Consider the following 18,461-nt stretch of genomic DNA (forward strand, 5'->3'; position numbering starts at 1 on the left):
CTGCCTTGAGGCCTCGTGAGCAGTATCTAGTGGAAGCATGAGGAAATCGGTTGAGAGGGGAGGGTGTGCAAGTCACCGTCTGGGCCAGGGTCTGTGCACAGTGCCACTGTTGGTATTGGGGGCTGGGTCATCCTGTGTGTGGGGGCTGTGCTGGGTGCTGCAGGCTGTTTAGCAGCATGCCTGGTCTCTGACCTCTGGATGGCAGTAGCATCCCGTGCCTGCCCCACTCCCCAGGTGGGACAACGAAATGGCTCCAGACCTGGTCACATGTAGCCCAGGAGGGAGACCGTCCTGGTGTGAGGGGTTGCCTTAGATGAGAACCCTCTTCTTGGGGACTTGAGGCTATTTTTTTTTTACATGTTTATTTTGAGAGACAGAGGGTGTGAGCGTGAGTGGGGGAGGGGCAGAGAGAGAGGGAGAGAGAACCCCAAGCAGACTCCATGCTGAGACCTGCTCTTTCGGAGACCTACACAGGACTCAATCTCCTGACCTTGAGATCATAACCTGAGCTGAAATCAAGGGTCAGACACTCAACCGACTCAGCCACCCAGGCATCCCTATTTGGTGATTTCAAAGGCTTGGCTGGGGAACAAGTTCTCAACTCTTGGTGCCCCTCTAAGAAAGCTGTCTTGGGGTTGGATGCTTTATATTCTGTTACATAACCATGTGACACCTGATATCCATCTTTGGGGCAATGGCCCAAAGCACCCGGTCAGTCTCTGAGGCATTGGTGTGTCCCTGTTTCATATGGTGACTCTCGTGATGAGTGTGAACCACAATCATCCCCGAGCCCTAAAGGACACCCAGCCAGAAAATGGTATGCATTCTTCCACAGAACATGCAGCCCAGCACTGACAATGACAGTGCTTCTTTTTCCTGGGATTGGCCATTCAGTGGGTGAAAGGCTCTGACTCTTCCACCGTCCCTCCTGTCACCGTTTGGCACCTTCCCCTAAGAAGGGACTGAGAGAAATGGAACCTAGAGATGTTGGGGGCTCACTGAAGAACAGAGCTGACCCCAGCCCAGGCCGAAGGAGGCTTGGGCAATGCTTTGTGGGGAGTGAGTCCACGCTCACCCAAGTCGCCCGGCTCTACGATGCATCTCACATACTTTGGAGCACCCTTCACGCAGCCCTCCCTATGCAACCCTTGCTGGTTGAATCGCATTTTCACTTTCCTAGACACACTCACCTCTGATGGTGTCCTGGGAAGGAAAGTAAAATCCAGTCTTCTGGGCCAGCGTGGTCTCTCCTCTGGACCCTCAAGCACGAGTTCTTTCTAAGACTATCTGGCCATCCCGGCCCAGCCCATAGAAGACTTTCTTGCTCAGTTCACCCTCAGGTGAGCTCGGACTGCTGCCCACTGCCCAGCCCAGGAGGGCTGGAGGCCAGCCACTTTCCGTCCGCAGAGGGAAGGGTCAACATGTAGACATGACTGAGTGGTGTGAAGAAAGTGTGGGATTGGTCTGCTAATGACATAATGCTGTCTAGATTTTGTAAATATGACCAAGCCCTTTTTGAAAAGCAGACACTGCGAAATTATAGTTCTGCACGTCCGCCCCTTTCTGGATAGATCGACATGTCAGCAAGTTTCACATGGGTTTAAGTTCACAGGAAAGTGGTTTTCAAAACAGCGTGGAATTTAGGATCAAGAGGCATACGGAAGTCCAAAATAAAGTTGAAAAAACCGTCCCTTTTAAGAGCTAAGGAGTTCACAGGCTACTGAATCTTAGAAAGGGGACAAGAACCCATTTGGCAGCATCAGTTTATAAGGGAGCAGGTGGGGACAGGACAGATGCGCTGCAGTCAGATTAGTGCTAAACTCGGGATGACAGGGGCTGCATCCTCCACTGCCATGTGTCCATCCTTTATGGGCTCTTCCTCCTCAGGGGGACTCTCACCTGCTGTCCGGTGGAAAATAAAGGAGAGGGGTCGGTGTCTTTGGGTTCTGGCGGATGGCTGCTTGTGCAGACGTTCCCCCTCCACCTGATTTTGGAGCTTGTCTGGTGTCTATGCCCAATTATTGCCATGGTGAGAGCGTGGACGCTTGCTTCCTATGCTCCTTAAGACCAACACTCTTTAAAGCGGTCCTCGAGAAGAGCGTGCGTTATTTACAAGCTGGATGGCCCAGCAACCAGAGGTTTCTTCCCACGTGGAACCATGATGCCTTGAAATATTTAGTTCAAAAGGGAAAGAAAAGAAAAGAAAGAAAAAGAAAAATTCACAAGAAACTGTACCTGCAGTGAAAGCTGAACATAAATCCTGTCTTCCAGGCACCAGGGAGCAGCCTCTCAGACTGGAAAACTGTGGGACTCTGACAGCGACTGTCCACACCCACATCTGGGTGCTGGAGAACAGTGAGGGCACATTTTAGCCCTCTTATGAGGTGAGACTTGATCTCTTCTCATGTATAAACTGAAGATCCTGCTATCTACGGGCACCAAGAGGACAGGGAAATGTGCCTGGATGGCCAGGAAAACATTGCCACTGTTATCCTTAGGCCACTGATGCTACGTTCTTGGACCTGTCCAGTGCCTTAAAGAGCCTCTTTAACGAGTGGATGGTGAACATTGGAGGGGCTTAACTATCTACTCGGTGCTGCATTATGCCAGGAGCGGTATTCCACTGAATTCTCTAGCACACAAGCGAAAGAGGGCTACCCCACTGCTAAGAAAGAAACATCACAGGGGCCAGGAGCACTTGGGTTCAGCAGAAAATGGCTCCTTTTCTGATACATTTTATTGACCTGCCTGTTTTCTGACAAAATGATCACCTGCAGGGGTTGTAGTGTGCGTAGATGGGGTACCCTGGTGGCCATCAGTAGATGGCAGGTATTCTGGGAAACAACGGCAGTCCAAACCGCCGTGGAATGGACCTGGGGGACAAGGAATCACAGTCATGGAGGCGGCAGGTCTGGAAGCCACGACAGGCATCCAGCGATGGCACGAGGGCAGCAGCCCAGCCACGGGGAGGGGTGCAGATGGCACATGTCCCCGGGCTGGTCTGGGGGTGCCAGGAGCGTGGGAGGCATGGCAGCAAAGCTACCAGCGGCCCGTAGGAATGCACATGGGCAGAAGGCAGGGCAAGACAGACCAGGGGGAAGGCCCCAGGCATGGCCATGGCAGCCATGGGAGTGTCAAGACCTGGGTGCCCTCAGGCTGGCCGCTGGTCGGCCGGCCTCCTGCAGCATCCAGATCCAAGTTGGGCCTGGCTGCCATCCTGGGAATGGCTGGAGGGGCGGACTCACTCCTGACCTGGGTAGTAGGACTGTCAAGCTCTCGGCTACTCACCGGCTCCCACTTGTCCTCATTAGAGGTGGGGAGTTCCTCTGGTTGTTCAGTGGCTGCAGGTGCTGGGGGAATTCCCAGGGCTTCGGGCTTGCTCTCCACCTGCCTTAACCCAGATTTAATGCCCACCCTCCTCTTCATCCTCACGAGGAGGTGAGAGCAGGCTCCCTTAAACAAGGGACTGCTGTAGAACTGTAACTGAGATGCAAAATCGAAAGAGGAAAAGAAATCCCAAGTCACAACAGAGTTGATCACAACCAGCACCAACATTCTAGGCCCCTGTGTGACCTAAGCCAGTGGTCTAGAGACCTCTTTGGAGGCGATCGCAGTCCCAACAGGAAGGTGTGCGCTAGCTTGCCCATCATCCCCATTCACTGACTTATGACCCGCACGTCACCTGGGACAAGGAATACAAGGGGCCAAGTGGGGTAAGCGTGTAAGTCCGACAAAGGGGGACGTGGAGTCTGCAGATGGGGAGAGATCTGGCGGCTCTATGAGCAAGTGTCAGCTGGCAACAGAATTGCCCCGTTGCTGGGAGTTGGTCTTGGCCCGCAGGGGCCCGCTGAACTTGGAAGCACACCCATTTGGCCAGTCTTCAGCAGGCTTCAAAAAGTGCTTGGGGGCTAGCACCCCCAGACCAGCCCAGGGACACAGCTCTTTCACCAAAAGGGACCCGTACACCCACCTCAGTTACGGTTTAGAGCTATGGGCATCATGCATGCACACATCCCCGGTGACACTTGTCACTTGTCCCCGAGCAGGAGGGCATGAAGATACAGTGTCTCCCAAGTTTTATTGAGATGGGATTGTCAGGCAGCACTGTTTAGGGTGCACAGAGCAATGCCTTCGCCTACGTGTGCTGTGGAGTGATGGCCACAGCACACTCAGGGCAATGCCCATCACCTCACATAGACACCAAACCAAAAGAAAAAATTAAGAAACGGGGAAAGAGAAAAAAGCAGGTGGCAACAAGGAAAAAGTTTTCCCCATGCGACGAGAACTCTTAGGATCTACTCTCTTAACCACGTGCCAGCATCCCACACTGCAGCATGTGCTCTCGTCATCATGCGCTGGGCCTTTGAAGAAAGCGCTCAGGACACCCTTGGCACCATCCGGAGCACCTTCCCCATTTTCAGTCTTTGCTGCCATTGCCACTGCCCATAGTGGGACACGGGCACCCAATCACCATCGGGGCTGCTAGGATTTCCAGCCCCCTGGACACCACCACCCAAGAGTCTGCGGGTTCAGCCCCTGGTGGGGGTGGGGTCACCCACCCTTACTTTGCTCAGCATGGGGTCTCCGGGGAAGAAGCTGGCCAGGCACATGGATGGGAGGACATCCTGAAGAATTTTGTTGAATCCATAGAGGATTCCATCGAGCTGGCGGATGAAACTTCATACAGTCTGTTTCAAACACTTTGTTCAGGCCATGCCTCTCCAAAAACTCCTTCTGGAACAGTTTCTCGTCGATGCCTATGCAAGTCCCATCATCGTCCCACCAAATGGATGCAAACTGATTGCTGTTAACAATGTTCCGCAGCTTCTTGGGGAAGGGCAGGCAGAGGAAATTGCCTGCTCCCAAGGACAGGGCGTCACAGGTGGTGCGTGGCCTTTTGAACAAAGGCTCCTCAGTCAAAGCTTGCGAAGTATTTTCTTCAAGCAGCAGCCTGAAGCCAGGGTGTGGGGAGGGTCTGCTGGGGGAGCATAGCTCTGCAAGCCAATTGCGGGAACCCCTATTTCTGGAGGAAACGGCCCATCCTGAAGCCAGGCCCCTGGCCTGTCGGATGACTTTTCTTGTGGTTAGCCATCCTCGGCGGTGGTGCATCCTTCCTTCTTGTAAACATGAGAGTGTATCGTGGCCAGCAGCACCCCTTGCTAACAGTGCAGCTTGAGACACCACAAAGGGGCTCAGGTCACTTGGGGGTGACATTGCAACACAGCTAGCCGGTAACCTAATAAAAGGCCAGCCATGCAAGTGACCTGTCAGTGTGCCAACATTCTGGTCACACAAGGTAGTTCACCCGGAAAGCCGACACTCATCTACGGGTTTAAAGTAACCATGCCAAACATGGGGGCAAACCACCAACTGTCTTTGTGTCCTCGATCTCCCAGGACCTGGCTGACCCACACTGATGTGCTGCCCAAAGGTCAGAGCTCATTTTCTGAGGCCGTGGCCTTGAGAGCCCCGCACCAGATGTATACTTTCAAACAGGCAGCAGAAGCCAGGACGGGTGTCCAGGGTCAAGGGAGTAGCCACACGGTCCTTTCAGCATTGTCACAGCCAGGACGGTGAGGTCCTCCACAGAGACCCTCCTAATTCACCCACGCCTGGGTCACCCGAAGGCACATGGAGACTGCTACTTAGGTGAATGGGTTAGCCAAGGGACCCACCGCCACCTTGCATAATGACGAGGGGGAGGAGGCCTTCTCTTTGCCTCTCCTCAGCCTGCACGTTGCCCCTCTCCGCACCCCACCAATGCCTCCCGGGCAGATTCCCGTGCCCGTCGGAACAAGGCACGAGCCACGGGCCTCATGCTGGCTTACTTTCCTTGACTGATGTCTGTAGGGACACCCGGTTTGTGCCCAGGGTTTGAGCTCTGCAATCCTTGCCTGGGGGGCGGGGCTGGGAGAATCAGTAAGAGGCGGCCGTGCAGAGAAGCCTCTCTCGCACATTCTCCCCACGTGCAGGGCCACCTACCCTGAAGACCCACCACACACATTCGATTCTAGGCAGGAAGTCAATGATCTTCCAGACATTTCCATGAAGGAGAAATGCCTCCACACTCCAGGGCATTCTGTCTAACAGCAAGTCTGAAATACGGTCTGTGGCCTTTGGCTACCTGCAGGAGAACCATGGGCTGAAAAGCCATCTGACTCAAATGCCCGGTAAAATGCAGAGATAGCTAGGCAAGCTAGGCAGAAATCACAGGGGATTTTAAATGTAAGTAGCACTCTGCCGCTGGTGTCACCGAGCAATGCCCCAGGATCACTAAAAAGCCCATTTCAGTTTTAGACTGTCTTGGGTCTCAGGAGTACTCTCGTAAGGCTCCTAAGCTATCCCAATGATGGCACGGGGTTCCCCAGCCAATGGTCGAGTCTCCGTGATGTCTGTGTCTATCTACACTCTCTAGGTTCAGGCTGTACCTGAAGACTCATCAGAGATGTTCACCCACCTCCACACGCCTTGACCGCCTGTGGCAGCTACAAGGTGTTTCATGCTGGCCAAGAAGAACCCAAGCGTCCTGGACCGACTGTATCTCGTGGAAGATGCACGCAATACCATGGAAAAGGAGGAACCAGTTTATTGAACAACTGCAGGGAACAAAAATAGTGGATTGAGCTACATTTGTTACACAGCAAGCAAGAAAGGCTATGCCATTCCCAACGTTCCCCCTCCCCCCCAGAGACAACAGGCTTGCTGGGCGCCGCTTCCAGGCGGTCTCGTGTGCTGGACGTCGGCCGAGCCTGACGGAGAGACGTCAGCAGCTGCCCCCGTTAAACCCTTCCCTCTCCTGCGTGACAATGCCAGTGCGCCTTTTCCCTCCTTTCACAAACGGCTACTTGTTCTCAGGCCAAAGGCTCTTATCCTGGAGGATCTGTTTTCTTCTGCTTCGCCCAGGGCTCTACCAGCAGCTCTTGGAGCAAGTGTACTCCTAGTTGAAAGCACGGGGCTGGCCGGCCGGAAGGACTTTTGTTGGGGGCCCGACAAAGGGCCTCAGACCCTAACAAACACGTGATTCCAGTGGCTGTTTCCAGTTGCAGCAACTTCTTCCAGTTTCTCTAGTTTCAGCTCACGCACATATTCCCAGAATGTAGGAAAAGCACAAACCATTTCTTGCTTATTGTGGCTGTTCTGGCAGTAGCAGCCACTGTGTGTGTGGAGGATTTCAAGGGGGGTGATGACGATGGCCCGTTAAGGGGTGACACCCCCTGGGCAGGACAGGTGCGCCAGCAGCTTCTGCTTCTGCAACAGAACACACGTCTCCCATACAAGCTCGTAAAAAAATACTTTAACAGAATATACTGTACAGAACTAGGATTTAACACGGTATATTACAATGCTAAAATATTTGTATAAATACTATACAGGCACGGAGTCACTCCATTGGAAAGGGCTCACTGATGGGGCCATTAAAAACTGCTGTCAGCATTGCCCAAAGAGAAACGACTTCCACAGCAGGGATACAAACAGTAATGACGGTGTAGGTACACTCGTGGTGCCGCAGAGGCGTATTTACAGTTCCTACTGACTATGCTGCGACAGGAGAATCTAAGCTACATGGTGTGGCCGGCCTGGTCTAAAAAACCATTTTCAAAGAACACTTTCAATAGGAATTTTAGCACTTTGAAAACCAGCTCCTTTTCTGGCCTAAGCAGCCATCCCTAACAGATCCAAGTCAGCTCCTGAGGCGCCTGCCCAGAGGTGATGGTTTTCCCCTTCTCACACACGCTCCCTCCTTCACGCCCACGTCCACTGACACGCGCCCTAGCCCAGCCCGCACCGCGGGTGCCAGTCACCTGCCATGTGTGCATCCCGTCAGGGTGAGTCACTGGTAGGCATTGAGTGCAAACAAGGCATGAGATGGAAGTTCCCGGAGCCCTGGCCTCGGCTCCAGTTCTGGGTGGGGTCAACAAAGAGGCAGAGGAGGGTAGGAGACAGCGTGCGTGCGTCCCGGTGGTCCGCTTGCATTCTGTCCAAGGAAGTGGTGTCTAATCTGGCATTTCAATATTCAGTTTGGGAGGTGGGAGGACATACTTCCCAGGGCTCTGGGTGATAACGACCCTGGTCTTCTTCCGAAACATTGGAGCAATTTTAGGAGGTTCTGGAACTGGGGTTTCTTCGGTTTCCTCAGTGTCTTCATGATGGAGGTCGTAGGAAATGTTTCCATATTCTCTCAAAAATGGGAAGATTTCAAGCAGAAACTGACAGAAATCCTTGCGAATACCAAACCACCCTGAAAAAGAAGTATGAAAAAACTTTTTCAAACACTAGCCTCCACTGAATTTCGTGTGACTTTTCTTTCCTGAATGTGACATTTTACACGTACCGTTTAATGCTTTATCCTGATGTCTTAGAAATGAAGATAGAGCAAGGCCTGAATAGCCACTAAGGGCAAGGGGAAAGGCCTGTGGCTCCGTGGCTCTCCAAGTGGGGCCCCCAGGCTGGCAGTGACCACACGAACCCCTGCAACCTTGTTAGGGATGGGAAACTGTGGGTGAGGTGGGGCGGCCCACAGGCACAGGCCTTCCGGGACTCGGATGGCTGCTCCAATGAGAAGGACCACTCTAGCAATGTCAAGTCCCTGCGGCATCAAGACTTTGTCAACATCCTCCCATCTGCCCCGCCTGGGATACGCTCACATGTGACAAAGAATGTCAATGATGTCATCCCAGAAAGGGACTTCTGTCAGTATCTGGCAGGCACATTGGTCCAGGCAGGCAGGCAGGCAGCCTGAGCTACTTCTCAAAGTTACTTCTCTGAGGCCTGCTCTTGCTGTCTGTACCATGGGACCATCAGCTCAGTGCTGGCTCTCCCAGGGCACAATGTGCCCCGCCCCCATCCCCCTGGCTTTTAGAATGGTGTGCTCTGGGGCTACCCGCAGAGGAGTTCACAGTCTAGTGAGGAGGGAACCTCTGTCAAGGATCACTTCAAAACCGAAGGTGCCATCGTGTGGGTGGAGAGAGAAGAGAGAGCAAGCAGAGCACCGCTGACAAGACACAGTGATGTCAGGAATGTCACTGGGGAGAATGAGGAGGACACAGAACCTAAAAGGACTCTCAGGATTTGGTTGGCGACATGGATCTTCGTCTGATCAATCCTTGGGAGCCCCTGGAAAGCAGGTATCTTGATCCCCATGTTGCAGCAGATGGGATGGGGCTGAGAGGCTAACTACCATGGTCAGTCCTACCTCAAATGGCAGAGCGTACACTAGGAAGGCCATGGTGTGGGGCAGGGAAAGCAAGGTTGAAAGCTCACCCTTTCCTTGGAAAATTCCAGGCCTTCCTCAGGTCCAGATTTCCCACACGACCTCCCTGAGCGCAGACCCTCAGGCTCATCTTTTTAAAGAGTGGGGCCACGTGCATGCACACGCACACGCACACACACACACGCACACACACACACACACACACACACACAGGTCAAGGGCTTCTGAAGTGCTGAGTACATACAGTGGTTTCCTCCCTTCTGTCCAAATGTGGTTGCCATCAGAGTGATCAAGGAGAGCCAAAGGGGGACAAATATTGGGATACAAGAGAATGCGTTGTGGCCATCCAGTTTGTGAACCAACAGGATCTAAGGAAAGAGAAACAGTTGAGGTTCTATTGATAAAGTATCTGAGGGTGGACGATGTCTGAAGCCAGTCCACCCTTCCCTTGTCAGGTGTCATAAGGGGAAAAGTCAGCTCCACAGGAGACTACGAAACCCTCTATTCTGTGGGATAGAATGAGATAAGCTTTTGTATCCCTCTTCAGGACTAAGCAAAATCTGTCCATTTGGGAAGTTTCCAACACCAACATTGTTACAGGAGGCTCCTCTGGTGTTTGTTCTAAAGAGTCAACAGTGCGCATTCTATAATCCTGCACAGAACTCAAAATACCAAAAACACCCAACGTTCTCTTTCTACATGTAAACAAATCAGTACACACCCATGCATCATGGCTAGAGAGACTTCTCACTGCCAGCCCCCCAAAAGAAAGGTCGCTCTAATTTTACCATCATCCTCTCCATGTGCTTTTCAGGGGCCAGCTCATTTCCAGGCAGAGCAGGCTGCCTTGACAGGCACGCAGGGTGCTGTCACAGGGAAGGGTGGGACTCGGGGCCTGAAGAGTTCTGCTGTCGAAAGCTTACCTCAAAAGTAAGGAGAGGCACGACAATGGTCATCCAGCTCAGTGCCATTGTTATGTGTGTCCTTCGCTGTTCTGCAATCACATCCATGGAACGCAGGAACAAAACAGACCACACGATGTAATAGAGGACCACCAGGCACAGAAAGGACATAAGAATCCACAGGGGAACACACACGACCTGAGGGAAGGAGGAGAGAAAAAAACCTTTATAGTTTGTGCCCAGCACCTTAAGGGAGGCACAGCCAAGCCCCCGATGGATCTCTGTAGCTAAGACAGTGTGTGCCCGAACGAGGACAGCCGCCCCGCACCCCAGGGGTGCCATGAAGGACAGTGTGGGGCCTGCCGCCCGCGCTGGGACATGCTCTGCTGTGGGCCACTCCTGGGGGAGGAGCCCAACAGCCGCCCTTCCTAAGATATGACCTCACTCAGCCGGCCCCTGGCTCTGCCCTGCAGGGAACAGGGCAGCCCGCCACCCTGCGCACTCACCTCACCTGCCCCTGACATGCCCTCTCCACGGGCTGCTTCCCCATCCCACCAGAGGCACTTTGGCCAGAGACTCTGGGGGATGTGCTCCTGGGAACTTTCGCTGCCTGGGTTGCAGAAGCCCTCCGCTCACATGCACGCTGTCACTGACAGGGTTCTGCCACCTGGTCCCTGCCACCTTGCCCAGGCGGGTTACACGTCTGCTGCCGTTGCACTGGAAAGACCTGGCTTCACCCCTGCACGAGCCCAGAGAAGAGGCACTCGGGGCCCCACCAGTCTCCCCTGCGTGATCCTTCTCCTTCCTGTTCTGCCCCTTGGATCCATCTGTCATCCTTCCGTCCCATGTTATCGAATGGTAAACTGACTGTGTCCTTTTGGTATATACTTCTAGGATTTGTCACCCATGCACGTGCAGAACTGTGTATCCTCTGGCAGGACACAGGACAACTCCTTTACCCCACAGGACTCCTCCGTGCTGTCCCTGCAGTGTCATACCCTCACCCCACCCCTACCCCAGGCAACCACTGATCCATCCTCTATCACTAGCACTTTTATCTTTCCCAGAGCATGATGTGCATGGCACCACAGAGCATGTGACATTCTGAGACTACCCTCTCTCAATCTGCAGAATGTCTGGGAGGTTCTTCCAGTCTGTTGTGTGTAACGACAGGTCGTTTTTAGTGCCGAGTGGTATTCTGCCAGACGGATGCACCACTGCCTGTTTATCGAGCCACCCGTGGAAGTTGATCTGGCTGCTTTCTCGTGTCTGGCTATCACAAATAAAGCTGCTGTGAACACTTGCGCGTGGCTTTTGTGTAGCTGTACATACTCATCTCTCCAGGGCAAATACCCAGGATTGGTGTTGCGGCGTCATAGGGTGACTGCACGTTTAACTGGATACGAAATTGCCTGACTGTTTCTCAGAGTGCCAGTTCGGTACTCCCCCTGGCGGTGCACAAGTGTCCCGGCCCCTCCGCGCCCTCCCCTGCGCTTGGCATTGCTTTCTTTCTCCTTGCCATTCTGGTGAGTGTGCTGAAGGGCCTCGTCCTGATTTTCCTCTGCCTTTCCCTGATGGGTGATGACATCCTGTCCATGTGCGTATTTGTTGTGTGTCTATCCTCTTTGTGAACGGTCTTTCCAAGTCTTCTGTCAGTTTTAAAATTGGGTGGTTTTTTGAGTTTTGAGAGTTCTTTCAGATGTTTTGGATACAAGTCCTTGTTTGGACATGTGCTTTCCAAATATTTTCTGCTGCTCTGTGGCCTGTCTTTTCATTAATTCCATTTCAATTCTGAGCTTCTTTTATGGACCTTGCTGTTAGTGTCACTTGTAGGGACTCCTCATCTAACCCCAGGCCTCAAAGATTTTCTCCTATGTTTTCTTCAAATAGTACTTTGGTTTTCCATTTTGTTTTTAGACCTATGACTTGAGTTGGTGTGTGATTTTTAATCCTCTCGAATAGCTTGGAGTTGCTGATGGTAGGTCTGGCCAAAAAGTCTCTGGAGAGCCTCTTTCTTCCCTGTGTTCCCTCCTCATGCAGCCGCTCTCACTTGGGGCCCCCATGGGTGGAATGTCCATGATCATAGCAGCCTCACTCGGTCTCTCTTGATCATTGTGGGAAGTGCGCAGACTGCTCCACCTGCTGGGACCTGCACAGGACTGGGGCCGGAAAAATCCCTCTATTCACCTACAGAAGACATTCTTCATTCCTCATCTTTTTTTTTTCTCTGAGGGCACCTTATACTAAAATTTTGGTCTTGCTCACATTTGTTTCCTCCATGTCACAACACAAAATTCTGAACCCAATTACGATTCCCCAGAGATGGCACCCTAAAAGTGTAGGACAGGTAGCCAAACGTTTTATTACAACTGTTTTATCAAAGACTTGGGCAGAGGTGAAGAGTCTTGTCTCTATTCACTATGGAGGTGACTTGTGTTCCCTCATTTTCCTCCCTGTCACCAAATGAATATTTTCTTTTTTTACTCTATTTGTTACTTTTTCTTAAAGTAAACCACGTTCACATGTAAAAGTACACATGAAACAGCAGAGGGGAAAAAAAAAAAACAGAAGAAAACACTGGCATGACCTCATCTCCCAGAGGCAACGCACCTCTTCCACCTCTGTTCTCTGTATCAGTAGTGGGAAGTCCTACCGTATTCTCTAATTTGTAGCTTGCCATGAGTACATACTTACATATATATGTAGCCCGATCGATCCATCCACCCGCCCTTCTATCCATCTATGTAGGCAATTTTAACCACACACCCAGTAACTGAGGCCACAGATTATACGCATGGCTTTACACCTCATCCCTGGAAGGAGTGTGAACTGACACAACTCTTTTGAGAAGCAAGCTGGTAGTGCAGTTTGTATTTCAAAATCTCAGAAAGCTCCCACCCAGTAATACTGTTTCCAGAGTCTTTCCTATGAAAACAATCAGGCAAAGATTTTTATGTACAAAAATATATGTTACATCATGGTTTAGAATCACACTCGTCTCAACTTCAATATTCGGAAATAAGGGGATGGTTTGGTAAATGCACTGGAAGAATACTGCATCAATTAAACCTTAGGTTATATTTAACAAGGCCTTTTCCACACAGGAAAATGCTTACGATGCATTAGAATGAGAAAGCAGTGCACAAAATGACACACACAGTACGCTCTCAGCCATCTGTATGAGACAATAACCTCTAGCACAGGAAACACAAACCACTAACCAGAGAATCTCCCAGGGGATTACAGGGGATTATCATTCTATTACCTACGCTCCTCTGTCTTTTCCAAGTTTTCTACAATGAACACAAATTACGTTTATAATTAAAAAAAGAAAAGTTTATTTTAGGATTTTAAAAGTTACATACAAGCCAGGGCCAGTGGATGATCTTGTCCAGTCTTAAGGCAATGAATATAAACTGCAGGATGTTGACAGAACACAGTATTTCTAGCTAAAAATGAAGAGAAGAGTCAATTAAACAAAGTAAAAGTTGTATTCAATACTGCAATTATTTGGTTGACACACTAAAAGGCAATGCGAATTACAATATGGTAAAAGTTTTAGCAAGTTATAGTGGGACCTCCAGGGGTGCCTGGGTGGCTCACCCAGGTTAAGCACTGACTGGCTCCGGTCACGATCTCACGGTTCCTGACTTCAAGCCCCACATCGGGCTCTGTGCTGACAGTGCGGAACCCGCTTGGGATTCTCCTCTCTCCCTCTCTCTCCGCCTCTCCCCGACTTGCACACACTTTCTCTCTCTATTTTGAGAGACAGTTTATTTATTACTTTATAAATAAATAAACTTAAACAAATTATACTGGGACCTCCTGATTTTCAGCACCACAGGAACAAAGCAATGCAGCGGCAAAAAGAAACCTGCCCCCGGTCTCCTGCCTTAGGCCCTCTACTTAGTGGCTGCTCTGTCCTTTACACTCTTACCAAACAATAACTTTGTTTCCAGGCTCGCTGAGTAGAGGCAATCCGTGGCAGACACCCCAAGCATCCTTCTTGCCCCTACCCACAAACTTCTTGATTTCTAACCATACCTGTATCTCCTTCTTCTTGTACTCAGGACTCAGATCTACACCCCACCCCTTCCTTTCTGGTTCCTTGAGGACCTTGTCACATCAAGACATCAATTACAGATTCCTTACTGCATCTTTTTTTTTTAATGTTTATTTTTGAGAGAGAGACAGAGTGCGAGTGGGGGAGGGGCAGAGAGAGAGGGAGACACAGCATCCAAAGCAGGCTCCAGACTCAGCTGTCAGCACAGAGCCAATGTGGGGCTTGGACCCACGAACAGTGAGATGATGACTTGAGCCTTAGATGTTCAAACAACTGAGCCACCAGGCGCCCTTCCTTATTGCATCTTTAGCCCTGCCTATTCCACTGATCCCTCCCAGAAGCACAGAAAAAAATTCAAGTCATTCTCATCAAACACAAAACAACCCCAAGACCAAATGACCCCATCCATCCCTGGAGTCAGCATCCCCTCCAGCCACAGCACTTTCTGTTTCCATCAAGCTATATAAGACCTCTTGGATGCGCAAGCCCCCCTGGCCTCCCCTGCCATTCTGAGCTCTCAGCACTGTGATCCGGCCCCCAGCCCTGACCACTGGTGACTGCTTCTATCAACGTCGCCAGTCACCTCTATAGCATCAGACCCCCTATGTCAGATCATCCTACGGGGCATCTATGTGGCATGTCTTTCCAGGAGCCCACTGCAGTCTTACCCTCCTCCTCGTGCTCTTACAGCTCCTTTTCAGTCTCCTCCTCTCCTTAAACCCTGATTTCCCCCCAGAGCCTTCAACTCAGTCTTCTGTCCCCACTAGAGAGGCACAGATGCAAACACACATGCTTACACTTGCTTGCCCTGCCGTCCAGAGCCTTGTCTTGTATGACCTCCTGTTGGTTGCTTCTCCCACTCCTGTCTCTGACCTAGCCTTCCTGCTGTGGTCCAGACCCAGCCCTCCCAGAGGTGCCTTGGCTGGAGCCGGCCCCGGACTGAGTCCGTTATCCCCTCGCACCTTTACAACTTTATCCCGTCCCACTCCCTTCCGTAGCCTCCCGCCTTGAAGGTTGGGTGGTAAGGCACCACACTGGGCTCAATTACCCAAGCCACACTGCCAGCAAGCACCCTATATTCTTTTTCCCACTCTTGCATGCTCAGGCACCATGTCCTGTCCTCTCTACCACCCTGAGGACCACTGACTAGTCAGGACCTTCCCCTCACCAGCCCCCCAAATGCCTCCAACAGGCCCCTAACTAGCTTCCCAGCCTCCAGTCTGGAAGGCTCTCTGCTCCCAAGTATCTGGGCTGTCTTCCTTCTGGCCGTGGCACTCACTGCTCTTCAATGGCTTGCCACTGCCTACAAAATGAAACTCACAGGAAGCCATCTGATCTGGCCCAGAGCTTCCCCAAAGTTCTCAGCTCACAGGGCATTTAGTGAGGTAGTAATTCTTTCATAGGCCTCTGGGCTGAAAGAAATCCCTAGCAGTTCCACTGGGTTAAGTATTTAGATCTAAACTTAGTAAGTATTTATGTCCTGAGTAGCCATCTAAAAAAAAAAAACACCTCATATAAATTGAAAGAAAAATATGATTTTTATCTCCTTCTTAAAGAACCACAACTGTTCCCTAAGAGGATGTGTGTGCCTATTGGGTACTGCATCATTTCTTAAGACAGTGCCACCCTCATTACCTGTTCTCCAGGTAGATTTTTGCACAGGACTACCTTTGCATCATGGCAACTGGCAACAACCTTGCTTCTTATACGGTATCATCAAAACCAATGTAGTGTGACCAAAAAATAAAATGGTAAACTACTTGGAGGTAGTAGTTCATATCATGTCCCCAAGGCCGGTTGCTGTCATTGCTTCTCCCTCAAAAATGTCCAATATCCCACGGTGCCCTGTGAGTTCACTATGGCGCCCTGGGACGGCTCAGTGCACGCTCTGAGGACTGAGGATCTGGCCCCTACTCAGCTCCTCTTTATGGCCTTCCTTTCCCCAACTCCCGCCACTGTCTCCTTTCCACTTTGTGTTCTAGGCAACCTTTTTTTTTCTCTTTTTTTACCATGGTAAAATGCACACACTGGAAAACTTACCGTCTTAACCATCTCTAGTTGCATAACTTGGTGGCATTACATACACCCATACTGTTGTGCAGCTGTCATCAACATCTACCTCTAGAAGCCTCGCAACTCGCCAAACTGTGCTCCAGTCATACTGGAGTCACCATAGTTCGCTCAGCATGAGGACAGATTTTCTCCTGCCTCTGTGCCTTTGTGTGTTACTCCTTCTGCCCGGAAAATACCATCCCCTGCCCCACCTGCATAGGCAGCCTGGCAAACCCTGCTCTTCCTCCATATCTCTGTGTAAGCCTATCCCCGGTCACCCTCTAGCAAATGCAGGTAGGTACTCTTGCTCCCGGGAGATGAGAAGCAAGAGGGAGGGAGCTCAACTGCCAGCATGCTGTTTCTTCTTGCAGGCAGGAAGGCTGAGAGTGTGACTGCATGAACGACTTGCATCTTGTAGCTCCACATTAGGAAAATATGGTTTCGTGCCCAACGTAGTCCTGGTCCTTGTATATAACTTTTACTTTCTAAGAAACAAAGTTCCAAAATTTTAGTCATCTTAAACCTCCTCCTCAGTCCCTATCCAACTATATTTAGGTAATTCTCCCAGTGCTTTTCAACCTGGGCGACACCGCTGCTGCCCCAGGAAAAAGCTAGGAAATGCGCAGCGGTACCACCAGCCATCACAAAGACCTGTCATGGGGAGCCCCTCTGCTACCATTTCGTGGCCAGAGGTCAGGCATAAGCATCCTGCAATGCAGAAGTCAGTCCTGTTCAACACAACATTTCCCGTCCAAAAGGCCAATAGCTCATGTCCCTCGCTCCCTGAGAAATGTCGAGCCACATGCGGAGTATCTAGAACGCGTGCTCTCAGTGATTCTGTGTAATGTGAACTTTCGCAAATGATTTTTAAAGCTTGGTTTTGCTTCATCTGCCCAGGTAATAGAGAAAACATGCAGAGCAAGAGAGGCATAAAGTAAAATGGTAAGGGTGACTGGGTGGAAGTGGTGCCTTTAACCGGCACAGGGAGTGCAGATTCAGGTGGGGTTGCATGAGGAGCCTGGAGCTGGCGGAGAGATCGGAGTTTTGCAGTGTGAATTTAGGGAGTGACAGAACCTAAGTGGCAGTGGAGACAGGAAGTATAAACAAGATCAAGATAATTCCGAGGGAGTAGGCAAGGTGAGGACAGAAAGTGCCCCTAAGCCTAGAACCCTAAGAAGCGGCGACAGAGCCAAAGCAGAGGTGACCAGACTAGTCAAAAGCTCAGGAGTGTCAGGAGCTACAGAAAAGATGGACTGAGAGAGACCACTGGATCTGGCCAGTTTCTGGGGAGTGTAGGGCTGAACAGGGAGCACGGGGTCAGAACAGCGGTCAGAACAGCGCTGAGGCAGGGAGCCTTTCTGTGAACTCAGGAGCAAACACTCAGAGGAACCAGCAGGGGATAAGGTCTCCTTCCCCCTGGGAAGGAGTGCCACGCAGAGGCAGACGGGTGGTAGGCTGCACAGGGGGCAAGGAGGGTCTCGGTGTTTCCCAGCCTTGCTCCCATTACTGTCCCCCAAGGAGTCTTTTTCCTAACTGCACTCCTTCATGAAGTCTTCATACCCTGGCAAGCAGCCAGGGGGCCGTGCGGTGAAGCAGCCGGGTTAGTGAAGGCTGGGGAGACTGCAGGGAGGGGAAAGTGGGTCCTCAGATCCCGCGGCCGCTCCAGCCTACCAGCCACACTGCCCCATGCCCTTGTCCCCAGTGCCAGGATGGGGAATGCCCTCCCTGTTCCAGACCAAGCCCTTCCTAGTGCTCAGGGTCCTGTGCCCATGGGGTCCCTCAGGGTCTTATTCTCTCCCCCTCCCTCTCTGTGGGTGCCTTCTCAAGTTCACGTACCCTGAGCCTTCCAGCTCAAGTGCCATCCCCCTTCCTCTACTTTTTACTCAGCCAGCTCAAAACAGAGCATCCGTAGCCATCTCGTTCTCCCCTCGACTCATCTGTATAGGGCTCTGGGCCTTCAGCCTCCGTGTGGTTCGGTGCGGGCTCTGGAGTCAGGCTGACTGACATGGGATCCTGGCCCCAGCCCTGCCCCTTAACCAACAGCCAGGAACACATTCTTTCCTGTCTCTGGAAGACAGGGGTGGTGACTGCATCTACTTCGCAGGGTTGTTGTGAATCTTTAAGAAGATACTACCACATGGGAAGGGACTAGCCCAGTGCCCAGCACACAGTAAGTGCTAAACAAATGTGAGCTGCCATCATTTTTGATACTAGTATTAGTTTTTCTAGTATT

The 18,461-nt window shown here is 51.4% G+C and overlaps 1 protein-coding gene across 3 annotated transcripts in view; it reads right to left on the bottom strand.

Annotated features, from left to right (window-relative positions):
• Positions 1-6,581: 6,581 nt before the first annotated feature.
• TMEM185A (transmembrane protein 185A) overlaps positions 6,582-18,461 on the bottom strand; it is a 36,904-nt gene continuing 25,024 nt past the window's right edge. For all 3 annotated transcript variants that reach the window (XM_047843849.1, XM_047843851.1, XM_047843850.1), the window contains 4 exons: positions 13,479-13,562; positions 10,135-10,311; positions 9,456-9,579; positions 6,582-8,239 (listed from right to left, as the gene is read on the bottom strand). In XM_047843849.1, coding sequence (XP_047699805.1) covers positions 7,995-8,239; positions 9,456-9,579; positions 10,135-10,311; positions 13,479-13,562 — 630 coding nt within the window. In that variant the 3' untranslated portion in view covers positions 6,582-7,994. The remainder of the gene's footprint in view (positions 8,240-9,455; positions 9,580-10,134; positions 10,312-13,478; positions 13,563-18,461) is intronic.

This window comes from Prionailurus viverrinus, chromosome X, assembly GCF_022837055.1.
Source record: "Prionailurus viverrinus isolate Anna chromosome X, UM_Priviv_1.0, whole genome shotgun sequence".
NCBI classification, from domain to species: Eukaryota; Metazoa; Chordata; class Mammalia; order Carnivora; family Felidae; genus Prionailurus; species Prionailurus viverrinus.